This window comes from Nanorana parkeri, unplaced genomic scaffold (genome assembly GCF_000935625.1).
Source record: "Nanorana parkeri isolate BGI_ZX_2015 unplaced genomic scaffold, ASM93562v1 scaffold677, whole genome shotgun sequence".
NCBI lineage: Eukaryota > Metazoa > Chordata > Amphibia > Anura > Dicroglossidae > Nanorana > Nanorana parkeri.
Genome location: NW_017306945.1, coordinates 673130 through 689978, shown reverse-complemented (window position 1 = coordinate 689978; position 16849 = coordinate 673130). Strand labels below are relative to the sequence as shown.

Here is a 16849-nt window from a genome sequence, read left to right as displayed (position 1 = left end):
GAGCCCCCTCCCTCATGGATCTGCAGTGACTAGTAGTTCTTTTTCCCCCATCTTGTTTGGTTTTCCCGCTCTTTTCTGCTTTCCTCCCGACAGGTGATTGGTTACCACAGTATCCAGGCAGACTTACTGTTTAGGCGGGAAAACTAGCTTGAATTCGATTAGATGAAGACTGTATCCAGGCAATCTTACCTTTTTAGGCGAGAAAACTATTTTTCTTCGATGGCCTCTGATTGGCTGAAGACCCCTTTTTAAACAGGAGCCGTTGTGACCCCCCTCACCTTTGTCAGCTGTCTTCCAGATGAGCTTCCCAACCCCACCCTTGTTTCGCTTGTCGCTGCATTTGTTTATGTGGTTCGTCACCTTATTGAGGGGGACATTTTGAAAATTAATAACTCTTTATTCTGATTGGTTTCGAGCAGAAAAAAAATGCCGTCTGGCGACGGCAACCCGCAAATGCGACAGTGCCGTCCGTCCGTTTTTCTACTACGGGCGGACGGCAACTGGTTAAAGTGAGTTTGTTATATTATGCATAATGTCACTTGCAGTTCCATGGCTTGGACACAGACAGGATCGTGCAGGGCGAGTGAGCGTAGGGGGGCGTACGGTTGCGTAGTCCCATAGAGAAGGACGGGGGCTGCGTATTAATCACACGCAGCACCTGTCCTTCCCGGGAGCTGCTTGGTACGCTCTGCACGGAGCTGTATATGCTGGCCGATTACAGTGTGAATGAGGGCATAATGAGGCAGCTTCGGGCAACATCTCACTGGGTCACGTGGGGGCTAAAAGCTCTTAGCAACCTGTGACACTTTGGCTGGTGTCCCACCAAGCTCACTGGTGGCTTGGAGCTGAGAGGGACCCCCTGGTTAGCGTCCTGCCCACCTCCTGGCAACCAGTAATGTCTCTATGAGCTGGGCGGGATGCTGTGCACCACAACCCGCCCAACTCTCCCCCAGAACGTGCACCAAGAGCATCTATTCCCCCCCATCCCCCAAAACATGCATCACAAGCACCCCCCCATCCCCGCTCGGCCTCAGGCAGGGAGGTGTCCAGGAACGCCTATGCACACCCTACATCGCAGGGTTCTTCTCGCAGTCTCCCCTCAATTTTTACTTTGGCGCAGCTGTGTGGCTTGGCCTGCACAGCCATGTCATCCTTTCCCAGGATCTGTGAATGGAGAAACTCTTTATAATATGTGCAAGAAGTAAAGCACTTTTTATTCAATTGTCACATGCGTCAAACAGCCAACTCATCGAGTGCTGGTGACTTCTATTATGGACTGTATCTGACAAGGCGCCATCCGTGTTGTCACTTCAAGCACCAACCTCTTACTCAAGGTCTGTACGCTGCATGGAGTGCAGGTGATTTCGTATTATGGCAAAACTCTTAAGTCTCGCCTGCCACCATGGCATAGAGACTTCTCGTTCACAATGTAGTACATCAGCGCACTTGCAGTCCATTGACACGTCCTCCGGCCCCATAACTGAAAGCCCGTACCTGGATACCAACAGGGGCCGGGAAGAAGAGTCTGCAGGAGCCAAAGCATTGCACCCATCATCCACCGATTGTGGTTGCAATGCTTTGCAGGGTCCAATGCAGCAAAAACTAAAATGAATGCACATTTTCTGCTTTGCAATTATAATTTTTTTTCCACTTTCAATAGATTTTGTATTAAATGTATGTAAAGGAAATTGAACAGAAATATACATGTATTTTGTTGTTGTTGTAAAAGCTGGACTATGCCTTTATTTTGAAGGAAAGTGGAGATTCCCCTTCTTTGTACTGTGAGTATAGCAGTGGTAGGAGTAGACAGCGATGACATGGCACAAAGACTATGCTAAGCAGAGGGGCAGATACCAGAGGGAGAGCAGACACACCCTCAGTTAGTCAGCATTGCTCTCCATGTTGTCGATAAGCTTCCGTGTGTGTGTGTTTATAGCTCCTCCTCAGCCAGAGGAAGAGGCCGGGGCCAGGGAAGCTGCAGCTGGCTGCTTGTTGGATGACACAAGCTGGATGTGTGAGAAAGGTGATTTGTATTGTACCTGAAGTAACAGGCAGGGGCTTGTATGAGCTTCCAGCTCTCACCTCAGTTATTCTCTACTATCTGCATGTGATTGTACATGTGCTGTGTGTGTGAGTGAAGTGTACACAGTGTTGCACAGATGCAGCATTGTGTACTGTATTTAGTATACATGTGTGATTGCTGTGTGTCTGTGTGCTAGTAGCCGCTATCTGTCTGGAAGGATCTTATTTTGTTGTTTACAGCAACAGCACTGACAACCTATGTGGTAATCCTTGGCTTCTGAAGAGGACCTGTACTAGGCATTTCATGGCTGCCCCCAAGCTCCTGTGTCTACCGCTGTTATCTCTACTCGCCCTACTGGTCGCTTACTGGTTCCGCCATGTGGAAGAGGACAGCTTACATAACCGGTTGGACATGGTGTTATCATCTCTGCTTCGAGCTGAGCAAAAAGTTGGACTGGATGTCCATCGTCCTCCGCGTATAGCCATTGGTAAGTCAGTGATCTGTGTAACTGGTTGGTTGTTTATGAAGCAGGCAATGTATTTATTATTACAGGTGTTTACAAAGTGCAATCAATGTATGCATACTGTTCATTAACATCATTTTGTCATTGTGCATAATGGGGAGATGTAGTTTCATTCTAAGTACTCCTTTCATATTATTTCGTAGTTTAGTTTGCCAAAGGATGAATAAGGTAAAGAGCTAAAAGATCTGACCCATAGCCACCTGTTTAGACATGACCTTTTATCTTTTACAAAATATTGTTTTAGGGAAGAAGTATCGTGTATATTAACACATTTGTGATGTGGCTGATATACACTGATGTATTTATGTGCTGGATTAAAGTGTATGTAAACACTACGGACCCAAATTACACGTATGTGTTATGGTGACATGAAGAGTAATGTGCATTTTCTGCAGTGTGTGGATATGTACACTTCAGTATGTGGTTAGTATGGGCGGCATTTATTGTCAATGATACACTGGATGGTAGCGCATCACAATACACATAGAGGGGAATTTATCAAAACTGGAGCAGACAACATCTGGAGCAGCTGTGCACGGCAACCAATCAGCATCTGTTTCATTTTCAAATCTTAACTGAACAAACTGAAGGGAGAAGCTGATTGGTTGCCATGGGCAACTGTTCCCGTTTTTTGTCTGCTCCGGTTTTGATAAATTCCCCTCATACTGTGCGTTGTGCAGCACTGCGGTGCATCTGCAGAAATGTTACATGCACATTGCGGACAGCCTAAGAGTTAAATCCTATAAAATGCATTCAAGTACCTTTTTAACAACTTGCCACCCGGAGCAATTTTCTATTCTTTGCACACACATGATAAAATATGAATTTTTGGCTAGAAAACAGCTTCAAACCCCCAAACAATTTTCCGAAAGCAGAGGCCCTGTAGAATAAAAGAATGCTAGTTGCATTTTTTTTTATGTTGCACAGTATTTGTGCAAATGTTTATCAAACCAGTATTTTTAGGATAAAAATGCTTTTTATTCCCATTTTTATTACATGTAACTTCAATTTTTGTAAACACTTCTTTTTTTTTTTTACACTAACTTTATTGCTATTGCATAGGGGGCTAACAAGCCCCCTATGAAATAGTAAATATAATGTGACTGGTCCTTTTTATGGAGACATCAGGGGTCTTTCAGACCCCTAATGTCACCTAGGGATCCCAAAGAAGCTGATGAAGCAGAGATGTGCTTCACCAGCTTCTTCTCCTGGCTCTAAGAGCTGGAGAATTGTAAACAGTGACACGGGGAGTGATGTAATAAACATACTTTTTCAATAATCGATTATAATCGATTATGTCGATTAGTTGTTGCAGCCCTATACATCACTACTGGGTCTAGTGATCGGAGATTAAATCAGCCTGTTAAGCTCTCTCCGATCGATGTGGGGAGATATGCTGTGCCAGGCCTGCAGGGGGGACAGCAGAGCCTGGGGAAGCCAGCGGCGACCCCGTCGTAGGCAGAGAGGGGGAGGACACAGCACCGCACAAACGATCTGGCGCCTGTACAGACTCCGGATCCCTTGTACAGAAACAGCAATCGCCTGCTGTTTAAAACGACACCAAGAACATAGCTGCAGTGTTCTTGGTATAACCACTTCAGTGGCCGGCCGTATATGTACGGCCACCCACAGCAAGTGTTTATTAAATGAAAATGTATCAGCTGTAGATCCTCAAAGCATCTCTGAATTCATTCTGACGCTTTCTTTCCATCTGGAGGGTGGCTATTTTTGTTCCCTATGGCACCTGTGTGTGTTGTAAAGTAGCCACTGCTCCAAGCTCACTCCCGTGATGGACTACAATCTCACATTTAGTGTATACATTTTTTTAGATTGTGGTCCATCACAGCAGTAAGTTGCGAGCTCTCAGCTTTAGCATTAACCATTTCCCTTTACAAAAAAAATGGAGGCTACAGTACCACTAGCAAAATTCATAAAACTTGTTTTTTCTTTTGATAGCTTAAAAGAGAACTATGGCCAAAACTTTTTTGGCGTTCGTTCTCTTTTGGGTCACAGGAGGACATTTTACTAATGTACTGCTGTGATCCAAAGTTTTAATATAGAGCTGGCTAGTGCCCGCTATCTGCTGATAGGACAGAGCCACGCTACAGCCAGGGAATATTGTTGGGGTCCACCCCACTACCTGATTGACAGCTGGCTCTGCCTCCCTTGTGCCAGAGCCAGCTGTGCAGCCAGCTGTGTCTGTCCCTCCAGTCAGCGCTGGAGGAACAGAGGGGGAAGGGGGGAATCCCTGTGGGGAGCAGTGACTGGCAGTCACCGCTCTCTGCAGGGAGAAGATCGGGAACTGAACAATCAGCAGTTTGTGATCGCTCAGTTCTCAATCTATAGAGCTGACCTGTGACAGCTGCATTGTCATACATCGGCCCTAACTATGGAGATGAGTGCATTTCACTCTCCAAATAGTTTTCCTTTAAAATTCTGCACCAGAGATCTACCAGTCAGCTGTTGACGATCTGGGAGATTGTGATCATTGGGTTGGGTACCTCAGGTCTAGCTCTGTACACTATCCTGTAATTACTGCTCAATTGAAATGAACCCAAAACCCTTCAGCACTTTTCAAATGCTTTTGAAATGCAGACACCATACACCATTTTACACAAGACAATGGGGTTGATTTACTAAAGGTAAATATGCTCTTCACTTTGCAAGGGAATTTTCCCATAGCTTAATGAATGTGGTGCAAATGCCCTTTGTAAACAATACAGATCACATGCAAGGAAACTAAAAACAGTATTTTTGTTTGTACATTATTGAATGAAGTCTGCCGAACTTCACCTTATGCATTAATCTAAGTGAAAATTCCCTTGCAAAGTGAACATCCTATAATATAACATGGGTGCAAAAATGGAAAAAAGGGCCTCAGTCATGAAGGGGTTAAAGCAACTCTCATAAATGTTCCAGCTATTCTGCCAGGTAAAATGTAATTGATTGATCTGGGTAATCTCAGCGATACAGACCAATATTTGGCAGCAATGTAAATAAGTATCTATGACATATTAATGTCATGTACTGTTGGGCAGTATGTTGGTTTGCTCCTGAACAATGAGCACTTGCAAATTTCAGAAAATTTTCTTATAGCTTATTGAGACTTTGTTGGAAAAATGCTGCAACCGTGTGTGCAGCTCATCCAAATGTGTGCGGAGTAGGGGAGTAATGGTTGGCCATACAACAGTAGAATTGGCTTCCTTTTTGACCACCGTGATAAGGAACAGATTTCTCATATTGTAATGCACATGTGCTACACAACAGACACCTGCCAAGCCCTTACAGCTTACAGCTCAGCTGGCCACACTATTTTTGCAATTTTTCCAGTTTTTTCTACCAATGCGTTGCTAGCGTTTGTAAAAGACCCCCCCCCAAACCATATATTTTCTGAAAGCGCAGGCCCGGTAGAATAAAAAGATGGTGCTACTAAATGTGTAGGCCCTGCGATAATTGCACAAATGTTTATCAAATCAATCGTAAACCGATAAAAATGCACAATTCAATTGATAGAACACACTAAAATCAGTATCGGAGCACAAAAAAAAAAATACTTTTCTGACTAAATCTAAAAGATAAAACTGGTAGTCAATTAATCTGCGCTAATGGAAGTCAATCAAGAAACAACAGAGGTTAAAAGCTGCTACACAAAGGCTATTGCCTCAATCAATCCTTAATAAACTGTACAGCGCCAAAAACCTTCCAATGATGTGTATATGCAATATAAAAGTGAATAAAATATTGTGTAAAACTATAACATCACGTGTAACAAATCAAAACATAAATTATTGTGAACCAGTGACATGTGTAAAGATAACAAATCCAAAGGTTAATATCCAAACAATCAGTCCACAGCAAAAGTCCAATCCTTATTGGTGAAAATGTGAACGACCTTTTCAAGTGAAAAAAAGGGAAAAAGAAAAAACTTTCTCAAAGTGCAGATGCAACAAATTAAATCTCAAACAAATCAGTGTTCCGATACGATGGTGCTCCTCCGTGCAATCAAAAGACACCCCCCAGTGACTGGGCACTCACCAGAATTTCTGACTGTTAATAACAGCCAAGGAAGCGTTTTTAGAAGAATAGTAAATGCCACCAACGTATGGCATACTGACGTGGCCAGCTGGGAACGGTTGTGTTTTTTCCGCCGTATGTCACACAATTTTAATTCTAAAAGTTATTTTAAATTTTTTGAAATATGCAGCTTTCATTAAAATACCTGATGATCCTGGCATAATGATGCTTGTAAAGGCATTTCCTTTTATGAGATGACCGCTAACTACCTGTGTTGTCACTTTGGATGGAGACTACAACGGTTTTACTGACACACATTGCACAGGGGTTGTCACAAAATCGGTTCTGAGTAGGGATCTCCCGATACCAATACTAGTATTGGTATCTGGACCGATACAGGGCATTTGTGAAAATGCCCCAATTCATAGGGCTGAAACCAGCACATTAATTTTTAGATCGCTTCAGGCTGCCCAGAGGTACTGCGCTTGTTGGGGTCCTATAAGCAGCCTGCCTGACAGAAGCTCCTCCCACAATCCGTAAGAGACACCGGGCCAAAAGAGCGACAGGGGACAACACTGCTGCACATCGCCGCCTACCTAAGAGAGACAGGGGAAGACAATGTCGCACAGCGCCGCGCTCCTGTGAGATGGCTGTGGTGAGGGAAACTGTGTCAGGGCTTGCTGCGGCCGTCATACGGGACGTGGTCATTAGCTGGGTTTCGGTATTTCGCTAGGGAAGTTGGACAGATTGGAAGAAGCAGTGGAGAAGTGTAAGGCCAGGTTCACACCTGGGCGTTTTGTAGCGCGTTCCTACGCTCTGCAAAACGCTCAAACACCAAAATCCCATTATTTCCTATGGGTATGGTTCACACCTGGGCTTGTTACAGGCCGTATGAACGCGCTACAAAACGCCCTACGCCCTAAGAAGTACAGGAGCTTCTTTGGGGCGTTTTTGTCGCGCCTTTCCATTGGGATACAGCCTAGTAATCCTCGGAAACGTGCGTTTGTTGCGCGACACGAAACGTGTAACAAATGCGCATATTCGATAACGCCTAGGTGTGAACCCAGCCTGACTCTATTTCTGCTGTGTACTGGTCCCGGAACTGTGTGGATTATTTAACCGTTAATGATCCATAGTACACAGTACACACTTCCAGTACACTGCAGAAATAGAGTTACAATTCTCCCCTGCTAACTTGAATAGGTTAAATGATCCATACTACACAGTTCCAGTACACTGCAGAAATAGTTACAATTCTCCCCTGCTATCCTGAATAGGTTAAAATGTAACCTATTCTCCCCTGCTATCCTGAATAGGTTCAAATGTAACCTATTCTCCCCTGCTAACCTGAATAGGTTACAATTTAACCGATTCAAGTTAGCAGGGGAGAATTATAACTCTTTAAATGATCAGGTTGCAGAAATGGAGTAACAATTCTTCCCTGCCTCTTCCAATCTGTCCCACTTCCCCCAATTAAACCAGAAATTATACAGTATTACTGATATGAAGCAATGACTGATAAATTGGATTGGATATGGAAAATATTGTGAACATGCTTTGCAAGAAACTGTCCTAAAATCATTAGTCTGTATTGTTTTAGAAAAAATGTCACATGTCCCTTTAAGAAAAAGTATTGGTAATTGGTATCGGCAAGTACCTGAGGGACAGTACTTGTAATTGGTCTTTAAAAAAGTGGTATCGGGACATCCCTAGTTCTGAGTAATGATGTGTAGCTTACTATGGAGCTAGTACATGTAGATAGGAAGTGGCTAAAATAGGCTGAAGACGATCAGCAGCATACAGATGCAAAGAAAGATGAAACAAGGTGAAAACAGCATTTTATGGAAAAAAAAACCATGGCTATTGTTTTATGCTTTCGCAAACAGGTCATAGCCCAGGTATGGTTTAGCTCTACATTAAACAGGGATTTGTACTGGGCACGAGGCTGTGTTTAGCCGTCAGGCCTGCTCAACCAGTTACAGCTAGTTTGTCACGTTGTGAAGAAAAGTATGCAAAATTTGGATTGCCTCCATAAGGCATTAGGTGTGACATTCACCATGGACACAGCTATTTACCATTCTCACTTCCTTTTTTTAATTCAAAGTAGATTTTAACTTGAACTAAGTTTATAATAGAAGGATAAGAATAGAAGCCTGTACTTCTGCCTGCAATGATTAGAGTTTGCAAACAAGAAAATCTTGTGGCTCCACAAAGAGATAGATATACACTATATTGCCAAAAGTATTGGGACACCCCTCCAAATTTAATTCAGGTGTTCCGTGAAATCTCCTTGCTACTAAATATTCTACGGTCACCTGTTAGTGGTATTATAACAAAGTGGAAGCAACTGAGAACAGTAACTCAGCCACGAAGTGGTAGGCCACATAAAATTACAGAGCGGGGTCAGTGCAGGCTGAAGCCCACAGTGCACAGAAGTCACCAACTGTCTGCAGAGTCAATAGCTACAGACCTCCAAACTTCGTGTGGCCTTCAGATTGGCCCAACAACAGTGCATAGAGAGCTTCATGGAATGGGTTTCCATGGCCGAGAAGGCGGCATCCAAGCCTTGCATCTCCAAGTGCAATGCAAAGCGTCAGATGCAGAGGTATAAAGCATGTGGCCGAAAAAGCCTGGCTCGCAGTCTCTGCTCCATTTCATCCCAAAGGTGTTCTATCGGGTTGAGGTCAGGGCTCAGTGCAGGCCAGTCAAGTTCCTCCACCCCAAACTCGCTCATCTATGTCTTTATGCAGTCATGTTGGAACAAGAAGGGGCCATCCCCAAACTGTTCCCACAAAGTTGGGAGCATGAAATTGTCCAAAATGTGTTGGTATGCTGATGCCTTAAGAGTTCCCTTGCATGGAACTAAGGGGCCAAGCCCAACCCCTGAAAAACAACCCCACACCATAATACCCCCCTCCACCAAACTTTACACTTGGCACAATGCAGTCAGGCGAGTACCGTTCTCCTTGCAGCCACCAAACCCAGACACGTCCATCGGATTGCCAGACAGAGAAGCGTGATTTGTCACTCCAGAGAACATGCCTCCACTTCTCTAGAGTCCAGTGGCGGCATGCTTTACACCACTGCATCCAACGCTTAGCATTGCAGTTGGTGATGTAAAGCTTGGATGCAGCTGCTCGGCCATGGAAACCCATTCCATGAAGCTCTGTACGCACTGTTGTGCCAATCTGAAGGCCACATGAAGTTTGGAGGTCTGTAGCTATTGACAATACGTTTGGCAATATAGTTTATTTCTGTATTTTGGATTCTGCCCTGACAGGAGCAGGAAATGATGGAAGGAGGAAGGGGTGGTTCTGCAAAACACGCTCCTGGCTTAAAAATCACATGTGTGGCTGCACACTACTGTGTGTGGGGCTACATACTGCTCATCATGCCAGACTTCTGCTGATTACTTCAGTGAGTTCACAAGCTACTGCTCCTGCCAGGTGGTAGCTAGCTGCTGTGACCAGGATAGCGTGACCATTAGATTGTAAGTACCCCAGATAAGGGGGCCTAACCTACATTCTCAGTTGGTGAGGCATTGAAGAAGCAACATTTCAGAGGGGAAGGGGGGTCAAGCCTCCGTTTTCCCTAAATGCAAGAGACTGTGGAGGAGCCATTTTGCATTGTCTGTAAGTCGTTTTGTTGGGTTCCAGTCTCCCAGCCTTGGGTATCCCAAGAAGGCTTTGTTTCTTGGGTCAAAGGCGCATGTGCCCAAGCACAACCAGGTAAAAAAAAAAAAAACCTGCCAGTGTCTCTGTGCACTCGGTGGATTTTTAGAGCTGGTGCAGTCTCAATGACAAACAAGGGGTTTTATACAAGGTTCTTGGGGAGTGATGACGAACAGTCCACCTCGACATACACTGTTATATTTTTTCCATTCAACCTGTTGCCCAAAGTTTTGCAGCCGACCATTTGACTGGTCTGCATTGTTTTTTTAAGACTGTTACTCTATTTTCCACCTCCTTATTTCTTGCCGGCATCGTTGTAGCACTGCTTGAGGCATCCAATTGATAAATATCTAAAGCAGAGCTATGTGCTCCATAAATAAAAGAGAAAATACTGTAATTTCCTTTTTTCTGTCTTTATTGGAGGACACTGCACCCGCTCCTGTGATTTGCTGCTGCCCATATGTGTGAATGCTTGTGTGTGTTATTTACCTGAGTTATCCATAGCTGTGGAATGGGAGCCCCCTAGGCTGTCTTTTGTTTTTTAGTTGCAGCTAGCATCCTACTGCTGCAGGTGGCAATATAACCATGTAATGATTATCTAAAGCAGAGATGTGTCCTCCAAAAAATGCAGACAAAAGAGCTTAATAGTGAATACAAAACAAATTATATTATTCCCTAAGAATGCTAGTGCAGGGCTTCAGAAGCTGCCTCAAAGTTCAACGCTTGATCCTGCCAAAATGGGTTGAGAGATTGTCCACTTTTACTTTTAGGCACTGAATTAATTACATAATTCCAACAAATCAGTTTGTGAAATGTGCAAAGCAATTTTTCAAGTCCTCACTAGTGAAAGTGAGATAACTGACATCCAGTAAGTATAGCACTGAGGTTGTATAAGGTCACTGACATCTAAGTAAACAAGGACTGACAAATATTTTTTTTCTAGCTTGAAGAATTAGTCAGGCAGTTTTTGAAGGTTTGCAAACAGTTGACAATTAAAACATGTTTATGCATTTTGGAGCTGGAGTATTCAACCTCACAATGGGACTATAGACATCCAGATAGAAATGAAGCCTACATTGTGTAAAAAATATATCCCTCTGTGCAACCAGAATGTTGTGTAGATTATTTAAACTTGCATTGGTAATTAGTAATGCAGTCTATCTGAGTTATGAGTTACTAAACTTTTTAGATCTGGATCTGGAGTTATGCTAAAGAAATGTTCATCAATGGACAGGATTTAAAGACCTTTCCAGGGGTGAAAATGACACCTCTTTCCTCACATAGCATGTATGGATGCAGGCTTTAGCTACCCGTCTCTTGATGTGCATACATGCTCCTTAGGCATATTCTTCTTTCTTTAACATAACGGTGCTAAATACCATATGCATAATATGATTACAGCACCCCAGTTAACCCATGATATGCTGACTTGGGAAGCTGGAGCGTTAATTGATCTAGCAATTCACAAACAAAGATTAAAGTATCATTTTAAAAATAAAAAGGACACCTTCACTTGATGCTAGTACAGCGTTTTTTGGTGGGGGAAAAAAAATCTGTCTCCACTACCATAATGATGATTTTCCTTTCACCTATTATTTATTTTTAAATTTCCACTGTCTGTGGCATTTGCATAATGCAGTGTACAAAGAGATGGCAAAGAGTGGAACTGGTGTTCGGATAATGCAACCTCATCATGCATGCACAGCAGTTACGTAATTGTGCTCTGCCCAGTGGCCAAAAGTAAACGAGCGGAACAGGTATCAGAGAAGAGGGCAGTAAGAGAGAGTTCAGAGCTGTCACTCCTGGATTACGCAAACTCAGAAGTAATTTTATCTGTAAAAAAGTAAGTCAAGGCAACTGGACTTGCTGTATTTTGCTTGAAGATGTTTCACTGGTCATCCAACCAGCTTTCTCAATTCAGTTTGAATTGAATTGAGAAAGCTGGTTGAGTGACCAGTGAAACGTCTTTAAGAAAAATACAGCAAGTCCAGTTGCCTTCACTTCACTTTATTTTATTTATTTACAGATATACCATGACCTGGATGAATGAGAACCTTCACAGTTCGAAGTAACTTTGTCATAATTTGCAAGTATACTGTGTTCTCTTGCTTTAAGACCCCATTCATACTGTAGCGTGATTTCCGCTCATAAATCACTCAAACATGAAGCTCAATGTAGCTCTTCCAATGCATTTCAATGGAGCTGTTCACATCTCACAGCTCAATGTCGCCTGTAGCTTATAGCTCAAGCTTGTCGCATGAAGATGACCTATTTTTCGGCGGATTTCGTGCGATTTGGCCCAACAGACTTTAGTATGTGTAGCTCAATGTCTCACATTACCAGCGATTATTGCGTGACGTTGCGCTACAGAAGTGTCACTTTTGCACAGAAATATAAGCAGGAAACAGGAAGAGGAATTATGTCACATCAAGACTTCTTTTGATTGGATACAGCCCAATGTAGCAGCTACGAAGTCCATGCCAAAAGTAGTGCTACGTAGCGTGACAATATGTGCACTGTAGCTCAATGTCTCTAAAAGTCGCTCAGCTCAAATCAGTGCTGAAAACTTTTTTTATTATTTTTATGTAGCTCACTGTGAATGGGATCTAAAGCAGAACTTTACCCACAAAACGATCTTTCCACTGAATGCTCGGAGTTTAGCTTTTTTCTGCTTCTCACAAGCAAAGCATAGTATGTATTCTGCGCAGCGCTGACAAAAAGCAGTTGTACTTTCCAACCATTATTGTCTACATCAGTGATGTGCTGGGCAAGCCACACATCACATGTATTCAAAGCAGACACCAGCATTTGGCAGCTAAAATGTTAAACTTTGCTGCAATGTCTGTACAATAAAAAGTTTGTTGAAGAGGTTGGTTTTGGGATTCGGAGATTCTTTTACTATTTGTTTATTGTTTCCGGTCCCTCATGACTGCAAATGCGTTGTAGAGGCCAACACTACACAAAACTGTTTTTAATTTTGGGAAGGCGCTGGTAAATTGAATCACTTACCAGCTTTAATGATCTTTGAGACTCCAGTGGCGAGATGGCTTTGCTTCTCCCTCAAGTCCACAATGAAGGTGCCTGCTCTCTAACAGCTTTTCAATGGTTGCCATTTAATTTGTGACTGTTCAGCTTTGGGAAAATTAATTCTGAAATGGCTTTTCTGGGAATCTAAGGGCCAATTCAAACTTTATGTTCTGGTGCCTTATGCACGGGCATTATCACAAGTTATGTCATGGGCTGTGGTAAGGCATTCCAGTCAAATTACCGTAATAGACTTCCAGGAATGGGCAAAGAAATAGACCTGCAGATTAATTTTTTTGTGTGTGACATAACTCACCACAATGCTTGGTAGTGTGTTACCATGTGTTGTGGTGCTCTGCCTTAGTGCTTTGGCATACCATTAAATATACCATTAAATATAAATATCATCGCAGTACAAACATGTGCATGGCAGTTTCTCGCATGTTACTGCAACACACTGGAAAAATAGGTGTAAATGTGCCCTGAGTCCTGACTGATTCTAGGCCACTTGTTTCATGTGAATCACAATTGAATTGTAAGATCACAGCTACTTGTGGTTCATAATTGCAGCAGTGTGTAACATTCAGTCCATGACCTAAGGACTGAAAAACTCTGAAAGCTTTTCTAAAGCTGTCTAAAAGAAATAAACATTTCTGTTTCTTTTATATATTTTATCTGTCAAAAATCTATACATGTTCTGGATAAAATGATTTATATAAAAAAAAGAAACTGAACAAAACATCAGAATGCAAAATATTTTAAATCCAGGCATTTCATGTTTCTCATAGTGTACAAGGTGCACTGCAAAATAATATGCTAACGTCAGGCAATTTTGTGCACAGTCACTTTATCAATCAGTCATGATGGGAAGGATATATAAAAACCGGAAGGGATAGTAAGTGAAAAGTTCTAAAAAACATCAGTTGAGACCAATCGGGAGTCTTCATTTTTTTTTCAAATAACATATGACCCGTCCTAGCCATAAGTTTGGTCACAATTCTATGAAGGCCTAAAATAAAAAGAATTGGGTCAGTACAAGTGCTTTTATAACCTGTAGCTTTTATAAACTTGTATTCCCACACAGGTTTTGGCGGCTGCCTGGATATCATTGTAGATGGTGTAGCTGTGATGAAGGAAGCAGCTGTAGAGCCTAGTTATAAACCGATTCACCATAACTTCATTGAGACGGAGACACAGTTGGCTGAGAGTTTTGCCTATTTCTTTCCTCCTGGTGCAGCTTCAGAGTAAGTGTTTCATTAATGCAACCACTGAGATGAACTTCGCTATAATTATACAAAACCACCTTAACTCCATGAATACTATGCTGACAACTCCAATGCTATGTATTGTTTTGCAAATAGGGCTTGCAAACATGTATAATAAATCAATCGGAATAAATTATTCTGACAACAAGGAACCAGTTTAACTGGTTTCTGAATTGCTATGCGCTAGTGTACTTTATGACTCTATGCCAAACAAGCATCCTTAGTGAAGTTTTTTTTTTTCTTCTCTGCACATGTTCCCCTTTCCCTTTTAGAATATACTGTTACGTTGGCCACCTACAGCTCAGCTGTTTCTGCCTAAAGCTGGCCATACACCTATAGATTTTCTGCAGATTTTTTTATGGTCAGATGGAGAAGTGCAACAGATTCCTCCATCTAAGGCCCCGTTCACATTGAGCGGTTCGCAAATCGCGCGATTTGCATTTTGCGCGATATCGCGCAAATGCTTGCATTGAGCAAGCTTGAATCGCGGCTAAATCCGCTCCAAAAAGGGTCCTGCTGTAGCGACGCACGACCCGCGACAGCAGGACCCTTTGCCCCATTGAGAAGCATTGGAGAGCGATATCGCGCGGTAAATTGCCGCGATATCGCGGGATAAATCGCTCAATGTGAACGGGACCTAAGCTAAACTGTGTGGATGGAGGAATCTCCCGCTGGGCCAAGCTTTCAGTATCTTGTTTGTTGCCCTGCTGGCTGTCAAAATACCTGAACAATCTGATTGGATGCAGGCATTGTTCAGGTATTTTCAGAGCCAGCGGGGCCGACTAGGGGTATTATATTCTGCCTCCAGTAGTGATCTCTCCAACTCCTTTCTAGAGATGCACCGAAATGAAAATTTGAAAACTAAACCAAAATGAAAAAAAATGTCAGGCCGAAACTGAAAATATTTGTTATTCTTTTTCAATTTTTTTTATTAAATATTTTAATTTTTGACTTTACTTTTAGGGGGTTTGGGGAAATATTGGGGGTCTAAACAGACCCCTGATTAATTCAGTTTTAAAATAGAAAAAGAGATTGAGGACTCTGTGTCCACAATCTCTTTTTCTGCAGCCACGGTTATAAATAAACAGGAATCCACTATACTGAGTGTGGACTCAGTACTTGTGGACATAGTGTGTTTACTATAACCACAATCCTGAATGAACAGGAGGTGATGTAGATCACTTCCCATTTATTCATAATTCAGGATATAGTAAACCTACTCTGTCCTCAATGATTTACAAACGGTGATCACCGTGTGTTTGTACTCGCTCTCCTTCCTAACACGCTGTCACAGGAGGCTGACCGAGCAGAGCTTAGCCTCCTGTCACAGCACTGCAAGCTGTCTCCGCCCACGCCGCACTCCCGATCTGTGACAGGAGGCTAAGCGGTGCGGGGAGGAGAGATGCCGGCTGCTCACAACGCTCTCCTCCTGCAGCGCTCGGCCGCCTGTGACAGTCTGTTATGCCCTATGTCAGAATCTCCAGCAGTGTGAGCACATTCCCTGTAGCTTCCAGGCTGGCTTGCAGCATCTCTTTTAGCTGCTGGGTACCGCAGCCTACCCCTCGATCAAATCTCTCTCCTTCACTTCACCTGTATTCCCCTTTCTATTAGCACGTACAGTGCATGCACCTATCTTTTATTCCAAAACCCTCCTGGAATGTCAGCCTGCCCTCTCTCCTCACTATTGGCCAATCCCCCACCCCCAATCTGCAACATCAGCCAGAGTCCCCTCACTCCCCACTATCCTCCATTCTCACCTTCTGCAATGTCAGCCAGTCCCCCTCCCCCCACTATCACCCCACACCTCCCCACAGCAGCCCCCTACTGCACTTTCAACCAAACCCCCTCCGGTACCGTGCTTACAGATATGTATCTGTCACTGTGTGTGCAGCCCCCCTCTATCATCGCTCCCATACCTGTCATCTATCACCACCCACCATATTACACCACTACTTCTGTTGGAATCCAGTGTTCCTGCATCACTCCTTCCCTTAGCACCCACCATGCCTGCACACCTTTCTCTTACTATCAAGCACACTTTCTGAATGAACCTTCATTCACACTGGCCTTTGTGGTGATGCATCCAGATCCGTAATTCTCACAGATCTGGACACGGCACATGCCTGGAATATGGGCAAATGCACCCTGAGTGCTTTATAGAGTCCAGCGTGTATGTGCCCTGATCTGGTTATCCTTAACTCCTAAGACTTATTTGTCATGTCTGGCAGGTATAGGCAGACAGGGGAATGCATAAAGGCAAGCCATGGCCTCATCACATGTAAAAATATAAACCCTTGAAGGGTGTGAGCAGTCAGGTTAATCCCATCCT

The 16849-nt window shown here is 43.3% G+C and overlaps 1 protein-coding gene across 2 annotated transcripts in view; it reads left to right on the top strand.

Moving 5' to 3' along the window:
* Nucleotides 1-1924: 1924 nt before the first annotated feature.
* The window catches only part of LOC108792739 (ADP-dependent glucokinase-like), a 54813-nt gene continuing 39888 nt past the window's right edge, over nucleotides 1925-16849 (top strand). For both annotated transcript variants that reach the window (XR_001941585.1, XM_018563581.1), the window contains exons 1-3: nucleotides 1925-2023; nucleotides 2263-2510; nucleotides 14340-14499. Coding sequence is in view for 1 of the 2 variants with exons in the window: in XM_018563581.1 (XP_018419083.1) it covers nucleotides 2327-2510; nucleotides 14340-14499 (344 nt within the window). In the remaining variant the exon portion in view is untranslated. The remainder of the gene's footprint in view (nucleotides 2024-2262; nucleotides 2511-14339; nucleotides 14500-16849) is intronic.